General features: G+C 50.9%; 1 protein-coding gene across 1 annotated transcript in view; it reads right to left on the bottom strand.

Annotated features, from left to right (window-relative positions):
• Positions 1–7,573: 7,573 nt before the first annotated feature.
• The window catches only part of LOC144953808 (APOBEC1 complementation factor-like), an 11,757-nt gene continuing 6,519 nt past the window's right edge, over positions 7,574–12,811 (bottom strand). Inside the window, exons 7-8 of the mRNA XM_078884446.1 lie at positions 9,021–9,048; positions 7,574–7,638 (exon numbers count right to left, since the gene is read on the bottom strand). Of these exons, the coding sequence (XP_078740572.1) occupies positions 7,574–7,638; positions 9,021–9,048 (93 nt within the window). The remainder of the gene's footprint in view (positions 7,639–9,020; positions 9,049–12,811) is intronic.

Genomic DNA, 12,811 nt, shown 5'->3' with positions numbered 1-12,811 from the left:
GGGTGAGTGGAGGAGTAAGTGGGTGAGTGATTGGGTGAGTTGAGAGGTGAGTGGGCGAGTGGAGGGGTGAGTGGAGGGGTGAATGGGTGGGTGAGGGGGGGGATCACGATCACCGTGACAAGGGGGACCATCAATTTGCATCCCCGGGGGAGAGATTCTACGTCAATCGCGACGTCACAGTCACGTGGTGGTGTGGTGGTGGTGTGGTGGTGGTGTGGTGGTGGTAGTGTAGTGTATAGTGTCGTGTATAGTGTATTGTATAGTAGTGTAGTGTATAGTAGTGTAGTATATAGTAGTGTATAGTGTATTGTATAGTAGTGTAGTGTATAGTGTAGTGTATAGTGTAGTGTATAGTGTAGTGTATAGTAGTGTAGTGTATAGTGTCGTGTATAGTGTATTGTATAGTAGTGTATAGTATTGTAGTGTATAGTGTCTTGTATAGTAGTGTAGTGTATAGTGTAGTATAGTGTAGTGTGTAGTGTATAGTGTATAGTGTAGTAGTGTAGTGTATAGTAGTGTATAGTGTAGTGTATAGTGTAGTAGTGTAGTGTATAGTGTAGTATACTACTACAGCACACCGGTGTGTTCAAAAGAAAATCCACAACATTTACCATCACATCGGAGGCTTTCGCTACCAACATCATCCATACAGAGCGGCTTCTGCTGGGTTTCATGGCGTCAATAAAAACATGTTTGTGTCATCGTAGTGCAACCCGCCACCACCCGACACAGCCAATCAGTCACGGGGTTGAGTGTCACGTAAACAGAAGCTGGCAATTCGTCACTAGTACAGCACTAGTGTATAGTGTAGTGTATAGTGTAGCGTATAGTGTAGTGTATAGTGTAGTGTATAGTGTAGTGTATAGTGCAGTTTATAGTGTAGTGTATAGTGCAGTTTGTAGTGTATAGTGTAGTGTGTATTGTAGTGTATAGTTTTGTGTAAAGTGTAGTGTAGAGTGTAGTGTATAGTATACACTACACTATACACTACATTATACACTACATTATACACTACACACTATACACTACACTATACACTACACTACTATATACTACACGACTATACACTACACGACTATACACTACACTACACACTACACTATACACTACACTATACACTACACTACACTACAATACACTACACTATACACTACACTACTACACACTACACTACTATACACTACACTATAAACTACACTATACACTACACTATAAACTACACTACACACTACACTATACACTACTACACTATACACTACTACACTATACACTACACGCTACACACTACACTATACACTACACTCTACACTCTACACGACACTACTATACACTACACTATACACTACACTATACACTACACTAAACACTATACTATGCACTACACTACACACTACACTATACACTACACTATACACTACACTATATACTACACTAAACAATACACTATATACTACACTAAACAATACACTACACACTATACTATACACTACACTATACACTACACTATACACTACACTATACACTAAACTATACACTACACTATACACTAAACTATACACTACACTATACACTACACTATACACTAGTGCTGTACTAGCAGCGAATGGCTGAGTTGGCCGTGTCGGGCAGCGTGTCGGGCAGCGTGGCGGGTTTTGACCGACGCGACATTTTCACATTTCCGCGATGATCAAACCGAACAAGGGAACAAAAAAACCCCCACCTCTGTTACGAAATGAAAGTCGCCCGAGTAAACATCAACGCAACATCACGTTTGGCATCGCCGTTGCCACTATAAAAGCTTTGAAATACAAAAAACAATAATAATAATAACACTGGTCAACAAAAAAACCTTTTTTTTCTGGTCTGGACTTTTGCAGCTGTTTTAGACTAATTTCAGGGTGCTGATTCCAAATCTGATCTCAGATTTGCTCTATCACATCTAATTTTATGCTATCGGCATACCCCATTTTCATTGATTTTACCCAAAATTAACTGTCACTTATTGCAAGTTGTTGCGAGTCAGTGACTGCTTTACTTATAATATAATATATAATTTTATGTAGATATCCACATTTATTTAATATTTTTCTTCTGCAGTTTTTATTGAAAATGCAATATTTGATATCTCAAAAACCTGATGTGATAGACAAAAACTGATGTCAGATTTGGAATCAGCACCCCAAAATACCTTATGCCAGAAAAAGTGTGTTGACCAGTGTAATAGACTACTCGCTGTTGTTTGACAAATTGTTTTTGATAAACAACACGGCAGGGGCTGTGTTGAGGTGGTCAAATACCACAAGTGGTACTTTGCGGTGAACATGGAGATACAACGTGACTCTGATACAAAATCTATGATGGCTTTGTCTTTAAAACTAATGTCACTATAATGTTACATGCCACTGTCTTTAATAACAATGTTACTATAAAACGTCGTGATTTGTTTTATTTTATTTTATTCTACCTACGTGACTTTACCGAAAGAACCAAAGAGTATGGATTCCTGCAGTCACGAAAGCTTCAAATCAAGATTGCTTTCAGGGTGTTTCAAAAAAATGGACCCAATTTAAAAGCAGTATATTTCTTGATGGCAACATGTTACAATTACACAAAAATTATCAAGTTTTACTAACCAGTTTATAAATGCTCTAAGTGCCCTCCACCTGCTGTACGGACAACATCGAGGCGATAGTTGAATTCGTCCCAAACGCCTCTCAAAGTGTCTCTTCCACTGAAGTCACCGCTGCCGTGATTCTGTTTTTGATGTCATCCAGATTAGTCGCTAATGGTGGCACAAAAACACCGTCTCTTGTGCCACCATGCGCTTCGACATTGGCGGATCAATGCCAAAACGCCGTTGAAACGCACGCCGCACCGCAATTACGGATTCAGTCTCGCCGAACTGCAGAACGCAAATTGCCCCTTGCATTGCGGGGGTCACCGCCTTGTGAACGACTGAGGCTAGAGGCTGTTTGTGCGCTGGGAGAGGCATCGAGCGGTAATCATTTGAAACTCTCTTCCCCGCCCTTTCAAGTGGTAAGAGTTTAATTCATGGGCGGGTCGTAGTTGCAGAGATTTTGCGATTTCAGATCGGGTCCATCCTTTTTGAAACACCCTGTAGTGTAATGTGGCACTGTCTTTACTAACAATGTAACTGTAATGTTACATGGCACGGTCTTTAATAACAATGTAACTGTAATGTTACATGGCACTTGTCTTGTGAAACTGGTGAACATAATAACATCAACAACAACGACGACAACTTTCACAGCATAAAGACGCAACCGAACGCTCGGATCGGCGATTACCAAACTCTTAGACGATTCCACAGCACGCACCGAACGATCCGAGGTTGTGACGTCACAATGGGGGTGGGGGGTGGGATGATGACATCATTGGCATAGCCCACCCCCTCCCCCAAAAATGGCGTCTGGTGACATCACAATCAGCAGCAGCAGCACGTGGCACCATGAGTTGTTACCGAACAGTCCGAGATTGTGATGTCACACTGGGGGGGGGGGGGGGGGGTAAGGACATGGTGGTGACGTCAATGGGGTCGTCTACACCCCTCCCCCACACCAATAAAATGGCGCCTGGTGACATCACAATCACCAGCAGCAGCACGTGGCACCGTAAGTTGTCACCACGTCGTCGTGCGAACGATCCGAGATTATGACGTCACACTGAGGGGGCGGAGAGGGGTGACGTCATTAGGGTCGCCCCCCCACCCCCCCACACCAATAAAATGGCGCCTGGTGACATTAAGAGCAGCACCACGTGGTCACCTTGGGCTGCGGGCGGCGTCGTTGTGCGAGTGGCCATTGGGAAGTTTAAACATTTTGACTGTTGAAGAATTCAATAAAAATTCGTCATCCCTCGTGTGGGGGGTGCGGAAGAGGGGGGGTGAGGGAGGTGATGAGGGGGGGATAAGGGGGGGGATGAGGGGGGAGCGAGGGGGGGGCGAGGGGGGGTGGGTAGAGTGGGGTGTGGATGTGTGTGGGTATATGTGTGTTTGTGTGTCTATGTGTGTGCGTGTGTGTAGTCCGGCAAAAACAACCCCCAATCTCCTCATGGTGCCGGACGGCAACGCTGTGGTGGGCAGTGCCATGAGGGGAGGGCCAACTGAGATGGCCTTTCCCCTCATGGCGTTTGTAGCCACCACAGCGGCCAAATGGGGGCTCTGGACGAGTGCGAGGGGCTGGTAACCCCTCCACATTCAATAAATTACCACTAAACCACGTCTAAAATATCTATTTAATAAGCTTGTGCCGGAGGCCCCGGGGGGACAGGCGTCTATGACGTCTCCTGGCCAAACCCCAATTGGCGGAGCCAGGAGACAAAAAACCATTGCAGGTGGCCACGTGGAATGTTCTAACGCGGAATGCAGAGGAGAGGCTGTCACTCCTATGTCGGGAGCTGGACTGGTACCGCCTGGATCTCTGTGGTGTTCAGGAGGTCCGGTGGACCGGCTCTGGCTCCTGCCAACATGAGGGGTTGACAGTCCTCTACTCAGGGCAGGAGACTACCAAACAACAGGGAGTGGGTCTTCTTCTGAACAACAGAATGAATAGGGTGTGGGAGAGTGGCGGTGAGGTGTGGGAAGCTGCAAACCCCAGGCTACTTTGGGCTTGCCTTCCCATCAACCGGAGGCAAGGAGTAGTGGTCGTGGTTTCTTATGCCCCGACCGAAGACCAACATCCGTGGATGGATGCAGGCAAGGCCGATGAGTCAGATGACCTCCTGTCACAGGTGCTGGCTACAGTGGCCCCTCGGGATAGAGTCATCCTGTTGGGCGACTTCAATGCCCGAGTTGGTCATGATGCTGGCACCTGGTCTGGAGTGATTGGAAGGCATGGGCCAGATCAGCTCAAGAACAACGGTAGGATGCTGCTAGATTTGTGTGCAGCCCATGGGCTTGTAATTACCAACACGATGTTCCGGCATTGGCGCATCCACACAAAATCATGGATGCATGCCGGGTGCAAGCAAAAACATCTGCTGGACTATGTAGTGAAAAAACAGCAGATGCGGGCCCATGTCTTTGACACCAGGACCTGTCGTGGAGCTGATCTACCCACTGACCATCGACTTGTTATCTGTGGTGGATGTACAACCATTCAAACCCAAAGTGGTCTGGTCTCAGCTAGCTGATGAAAGTTGCAAGCGAGAATGTTATCATCACTTGCGGCTGTGGTTGGTATCGTCCCTCACTCTTCCAGATGTCGAGGGGAAATGGACAAGGTTTAGGACTGTTGTGTGTGGGTGGGTGTGTGGGTGTGTGTGTGTGTGGTGGTGGTGGGAGTGGTGGTGGGGGTGGTGGTGATGGGGGTTGTGGTGGGGGTGGTAGTGGTGGTGGTGGTGGGGATGGTGGGGGTGGTGATGGTGGGGGTGGTGGGGGTGGTGGTGAGGGTGGTGATGGTGGTGATGATGGAGGTGGTGGTGATGGGGGTGGTGGGGGTGGTGGGGGTGGTGGTGGCGATGGGGGTGGTGGGGGTGGTGGTGGTGTTGGGGGTGGTGGGGGTGCTCAGCTGGTTGCCTGGAGGAGGAAGGTGGGGGGGGGCTGAGTTAGACACGCAGAGTGTGAGTGGGTGGGTGGGTGAGTGAGTGAGTGAGTGGTTGGGTGGGTGAGTGAGTTGGTGGGTTAGTGGGTGAGTGGGTGGGTGGGTGGGTGAGTGAGTGAGTGGGTGGGTGAGTGGGTGGGTGAGTGAGTGGGTGGGTGTGGGAGAGTGGGTGGGTGAGTATAGGTTGGTGGGTTAGTGGGTGAATAGGTGGATGAGTGGGTGAGTATGGTGAGTGGGTGAGTGTGTGGGTTGGTGTGTGTGTGGGTGAGTGTGGGTTAGTGAGTGTGTGTGCAAAAACAACCCCCTACCTCCTCGCGGTGCCGGACGGGCAACACTGTCGTTGACAGTGCTGTGGGAAGGAGGGCCAATTCCGATTGGCCCTCTCCCCTAATGGCGTCTGTAACCACCACAGTGGCTAAATGGCGGCTCTGGATGGGTGCGAGGGGCTGGTAACCCCTCCACCTTCAATAAATTACCACTAAACCACGGCTAAAATATCTAACTAATAAGCTTGTGCCAGAGGCTCAGAAGGGCCAGGCGTCTATAACGTCTCCTGGCCAAACCCCATCTGGCGGAGCCAGGAGATTGAATCTTCACCCTCGGGGCTCCTCCAGAAACAACGACAAGCCACTACGGATGACCACGTGGAATGTTTGAATGCTCACTGCGGAGGAGAGGCTGCCACTCCTCTGTTGGGAGCTGGACCGGTACCGCCTGGATCTCTGTGGCATTCACGAGGTCCGCTAGACCGGCTCTGGCTCCTTTCACAATGAGGTGTGGACAGTCCTCTACTCGGGGCAGGAGACTGCCAAACAACAGGGTGTGGCTCTTCTTCTGAACAAAAGAATGAAGGGGCGTTGGAGCATGGCAGTGAGGTGTTGGAAGCTGTAAGCCCCAGGCTACTTTGGGCTCGCCTTCCCATCAACCGGAGGCGAGGAGTGGTGGTCGTGGTTACATATGCCCCCACCGAAGAGGAACATCCGTGGAGGGATGCAGGCAAGGCCGATGAGTCAGATGCGTTCTATGACCTCCTGTCACAGGTGCTGGCTAAAATGGCACCTCGGAATAGAGTCATCTTGTTGGGTGACTTCAATGCCCGAGTTGGTCATGATGCTACCACCTGGTCTGGAGTGATTGGTAGGCATGGGCCAGATCAGCTCAATAATAACAGTAGGAGGCTGCTAGATTTGTGTGCAGCCCATGGGCTTGTAATTACCAACACGCTGTTCCGGCATCGGCACATCCACACAATATCATGGATGCATGCCGGGTCCAAGCAAGAACATCCGCTGGACTACATAGTGACGCATCAGCGGATGCGAGCCCATGTCCTTGACGAGAGGCCCTAACATGGAGCAGATCCGCCCTTTGACCATCGACTAGTCATCTGTCAGATGCGCCTGCCATTCTTACACTCCAGTGGTGGGTGTACACCCAAGACCCCATTCCAACCTAAGGTGATGAAAGTTGCAAGCAAGAATTTAATCATCGTCCCCCACTCCTCCTGATCTCGAGGGTAAATGGGCGAGGTTTAGGACTGTGAATCATGCAGCTGCAATGGCTGCTTTGGGTACGCGGTCCAGACCTCGCCAGAGACCCTGGCTGAGAGAAGGAGGTGTTCAGTATAGTTGAGAAAAAGCGACAGGCCCACTCTCATCTGTTACAGCATCCCACGTCAGAGAATGAGGAGGCTTACCACAGCCTTCGCTCGGAGGTTCGGAGAGCCATAAGGCGCTGCAAGGATGGGTGGTGGTCACGGGTTGCTGAGGAGATGGAGTCTGCCTCAGTGGCCCGCGAACACAAATCACTATTTAACCTGCAGTGCCACACCTATTCCCATTATTAGGGGAAAAACGGTGATCCAATTTCCGACCCCCAGGAACAGGTTTGTGGATTTTTTGAGCGTTTCTGTGAGGTCCTGAAGGAGGGAAAATCCCTCAGCCAGGAAAACATCATGGCACAAAGTGGGGATAACCCTGCTAAGGCTGCGGTGCCTCAAATATTGGAAGAGGTCACCCCCTGTGAGTGGCTGGCTGAGGTTCCATCTGTTGAGGAAGTACTGAAGGCGATCCGGAGTCTGAGACCAGGAAAGGCACCGGGCAGAGATGATCTCCCAAGCAAAATGCTGAGAGAGGGTGGTGTTTGTGCACAGACTGCCCTATATGACATCATAACAACAGTCTGGACCGCTGGACGGGTTCTGCAGGATTGGAAGGATGCCCTGGTGGCCCCCCTCTTTAAGAAGGGGGACCCCGCACAGACTGTAACAACTACAGGGGCATCTCACTCCTCAGTGTGCCGGGAAAGGTCCTGGCAAGGATTATTCAACATCGTCTTGCTAGGCACGCTGAGGAGGGGCTTTCGGAGCCCCAATGCGGTTTCAGGAAAGGGCGGTCCTGCACAAATGCCATATTTTCTGTCCGTCTGTTACAGCAGAGGTGTAGGGAATTCCAACAAGACCTAAATCTCTGCTTCATTGACCTGGTCAAGGCCTATGATACCATCAGTAGGTCTGGGCTCTGGGTTGTTCTTCGTGCTTTTGGAGTCCCTGACCCTCTGCTCACGATCATTAAGGACCTTCATGATTGTGAGCAGGCCTGGGTAAAACTATGTGGCCGGGAGTCAGAGCCTTTCCCTGAACACCTTGGGGTGTGGCAGGGATGCCCTCTGGCTTCCACACTATTTTGACCGCGTAGTTCGTGAAGCCTTCAATAGCTGTACCGCGGGAATTTCCGTTTGGTACAGATATAATGGGAGGCTGATCGACGCCCGGGTGCGATCAAGAGATGGCTCCCTATTGGTCAACCACGTTATGTATGCCGATGATTTGGTAATAGTTACTGATTCAGAAGAGGAGTTCGAGATGCTGCTGCTGAGACTGGGGCGTGCCACTAAGAGGTGGGGCCTTACCATCAGCCCCACCAAAACTAAGCACCTGCCTGGGTATTTTGTACCATCGGACACTCCACCCCCACAACTCCCAATCGGTGATGGGGAAGTTGTGGAGAGAGTGGAGAGTTTCCCATACCTGGGCAGTGTGCTTATGACCGGCTCCAGTTTAACAGCAGAGGTCTCACTCCGAATCAGTCGAGCGGCAATATCTTTTCATCGGTTGCGTAACGCTGTGTGGAAGCTACCTGGTCTGTGGCTCCACACGAAGCTTCAGGTCTTCTCGGCCACGGTCATTCCCTCCCTTCTCTACGCTTGCGAAACGTAGGCTGGCCTGCCTACGATCCATCCTGGGTTTAACCAGGCTGGATTGTGTGAGGAGCTCACAAATCCTTGAAAGATCTGGGCAAAGTCCCATTGGTGAGCTCCTCCGGCAGGCAAGGCTGCATTGGCTGGGTCATGTAGCCCGTAAGCCCAGCCACCGCATGCATAAACAGCTTTTGTTCGGCCGGATCGAGGGGGCTAAACGGGCGTGGCACGGGCTAGAGAAGAGATGGAGTGATGTGGTACAGGAGGATGTGGAGCTGAGTGGACTTGCCGATGACTGGTACCAGCGGTGTCAAGATCGGCCTCTGTGGAGGAGGCTCATGAAGGACGCTACTGGGCAGTTGGAGGCAGTCGGTCTCCAACAACAACGGAGGGCGGAGGAGCGACGCTCACAACAACGAGCGGAGCACCGGGTGGCTAAAGCACAGCAAGTTGGTACAGTAGGGGGCACAGGTGGTGCATCAGCCAGTCATCTCGGTCATCTCGGTCAGTCGACCCGTGGCACCTGCTGGGTCTGCCCCGTGACCTCCTGCCAGCGGGCGTTCGACACTTCACGTGGCCTCAACGTGCACTTGGCCTGGCACAAGCGTCGTGGTGACGTCACCGCCACTTAGCGGCGAATGGCAGTTGCTGTATGTATGTATCTGTGTGTATGTGTGTATATGTGTATGTATATATCTGTCTATGTATATATATGTGTATGTGTGTATCTGTATGTATGTGTGTGTATGTCTGTATCTATATATCTCTGTATCTATCTATGTCTGTGTGTATCTGTCTGTGCATGTGTCTGTCTCTGTGTGTATGTATCTATGTGTATGTATCTATGTGTATGTATATATATCTATATGTGTGTATCTGTCTGTGCGTGTGTATGTCTCTGTGTATGTATCTATGTGTGTATCTATGTGTATGTATATATCTATATGTATGTATCTGTCTGTGCGTGTCTGTCTCTGTGTGTATCTATGTGTATGTATATATATCTACGTTTGTATCTGTCTGTGCGTGTGTCTGTCTCTGTGTGTATGTATCTATGTGTATGTATATCTGTATATATATATCTATATGTATGTATCTGTATCTGTGTGTGTCTGTGCGTGTGTGTGTCTCTCTGTGTGTATATATGTATCTATGTGTATGTATATATATATCTATGTCTGTATGTGTGTATCTGTGCGTGTGTCTGTCTCTGTGTGTATGTATCTATGTGTATTTATATCTATATGTACGTATCTGTCTGTGCGTGTGTCTATCTCTGTGTGTATGTATGTATCTATGTGTATGTATATATGTGTATATATATGTGTACATATCTATCTATGTCTGTGTATGTACATGTATCTGTGTGTGTCTGTATCTATGTATCTATCTATGTCTGTGTGTATGTGTCTGTGTGTGTGTGTGTCTCTGCGCGTACCGACCTCACATACCCGCGAAGTTTCCCGCGGCCTCCCCGGGTGAGGCGTGGCCACCGCTCCCTCCCGGCATGCACAGCGCCTGCACCACGTGGTCGGCCTCCCCCGGAAGGGCGTGGCCAACGCTGCCTCCCGGCATGCATAGCGTCTGCACCACGTGGTCTGCCGCCAGCAACTTCGCCTCCTCCACAGAGACACATAACTTGCTCGGCTGGAACGGGTGCCTGGTGATGGTGGTGGGGGGGGGAATAGTGGGGGGGGGGGGTGTGAGATGGTGAGGGTAATAGTGGGGGGGGGGGGTGAGATGGTGGGGGGAATAGGGGGGGGGGTTATATGGTGGAGGAAATAGTGGGGGGGGGGGGGGTGGGTGGTAAGGTGGTGGGGGGAATCGTGTGGGGGGGGGGTGAGATGGGAATAGTGGGGGGTTTGAATAGTGGGGGGGGGGGGGGTGAGATGATGGTGGGAATAGTGGGGGGGGGGGTGGTGAGATGGTGGGGGGAATAGTGGGGGGGGGGGGGTGAGATGGTGGGTGGGGGGGGTGAGATGGTGGGGGGAATAGTGGGGGTGGGGGTGGTGAGATGGTGGGGGGGAATAGTGGGGGGAGTGGGGTGGGGAGATGGTGGGGGGAATAGTGGGGGGGGGGGGGGGAAATAGTGGCTGGCTGAGTGACTGGCTGAGTGACCAGCTGAGTGACTAGCTAAGTGACTAGCTGAGTGACTGGGGGAGTGACTGGCTGAGTGACTAACTGAGTGACTAGCTGAGTGACTGGCTGAGTGACTGGGTGGTGACTGGCTGAGTGACTGAGTGAGTGACTGGCTGAGTGACTGGCTGAGTGACTGGGTTGGTGACTGGGTGAGTGAGTGACTGAGTGACTGGGAGAGTGACTGCGTGCGTCTCCTCACGTGTGTGCCAGCTCGCTTGCGAGTGCCGGGATTGCGACTTTGTAGAGGAAAAGTTGTCGCTGGTCTGGAGACACGGCAGAGTGCAGCTGGTAGATCGGCTGTCCCAGCTGTTAGTCTGGCATAGCTCCTCTAGTAGCTGAGACACAAAGACACACACAGAGACACACATAGACCCACACAGAGATACACACAGAGACACGACAGAGACACACATAGACTCACACAGAGATACACACAGAGACACGACAGAGACACACATAGACTCACACAGAGATACACACAGAGACACAGAGACACGACAGAGACACACAGAGACAAACACAAGAGACACATAGACTCACACAGAGATACACACAGAGACACACAGAGACACAGAGACTCACACAGACACCCACAGAGACACAGAGACTCACACAGAGATAACTGCCATTCGCCACTAAGTGGCGGTGACGTCACCACGACGCTTGTGCCAGGCCATGTGCACCTTGAGGCCACATGAAGTGTCGAACGCCCGCTGGCAGGAGGTCACGGGGCAGACTCGGGTGCCACGGGTCGACTGACCGAGATGACCGAGATAACTGGCTGATGCACTAGTGCCCCCTACTGTGCCAACTTGCAGTGCTTTAGCCACCCGGCGCTCCGCTCGTTCTGAGCGTCGCTCCTCCGCCCTCCGAGTTTGTTGTTGGAGGGCGACTGCCTCCAACTGCCCAGTAGTGTCCTTCACGAGCCTCCTCCACAGAGGCCGATCTTGACACCCGCTGGTACCAGTCATCGACAAGTCCACTCAGCTCCACGTCCTCCTGTACCACATCACTCCATCTCTTCTCTAGCCCGTGCCGTGCCCGTTTAGCCCTCTCGATCCGGCCGAACAAAAGCTGTTTAGGCATGCGGTGGCTGGGCATGCGGGCTACATGACCCAGCCAACGCAGCCTTGCCTGCCGGAGGAGCTCACCGATGGTACTTTTCCCAGATCTTTCAAGGATGTGTGAGCTCCTCACACAATACAGCCTGGTTAAACCAGGATGGATCATAGGCAGGCCAGCCTAAATGTTTCCAACCGGTTGGAAGAAGACACAGAGACACACACAGACACACACACAGACACCCACAGACACAGACACCCACAGACACAGACTCCAGAGACATACACAGAGACTCACACAGAGACACACACAGACACCCACTGACACAGACTTACAGAGACACACAGAGACACAGAGACACACAGAGCCACACACAGAGACACAGATACACACACAGAGACCCACACAGACACCCACAGACACACAGACACACAGACACCCACAAACACAGACTCGCAGAGACACACAGAGACTCACACATAGACACACAGAGACACATACAGAGACACACAGAGACTCACACAGAGACACACAGAGACTCACACAGACACACACACAGACAGAGACACAGACACACAGGCACACAGACACACACAGACACACACAGACACGCACACAGACACACACACAGACACACACAGACACACAGACACACACACACAGACACACACAGACACACACACACAAACACACACACACAGACACACACAGACACACAGACACACACACAGACACACACAGACACACACACAGACACACACAGACACACACACAGACACACACACAGACACACAGACACACACAGACGCCACCTGTGTGGGACTCCGAGCCGCTCCTTGCACGCGCACTGA

The sequence above is a fragment of the Lampetra fluviatilis genome (genome assembly GCF_964198595.1).
Source record: "Lampetra fluviatilis chromosome 45 unlocalized genomic scaffold, kcLamFluv1.1 SUPER_45_unloc_1, whole genome shotgun sequence".
NCBI classification, from domain to species: domain Eukaryota; kingdom Metazoa; phylum Chordata; class Hyperoartia; order Petromyzontiformes; family Petromyzontidae; genus Lampetra; species Lampetra fluviatilis.
The sequence above is the reverse complement of the archived record's forward strand: the minus strand, read 5'-3'. Positions and strand labels throughout refer to the sequence as shown.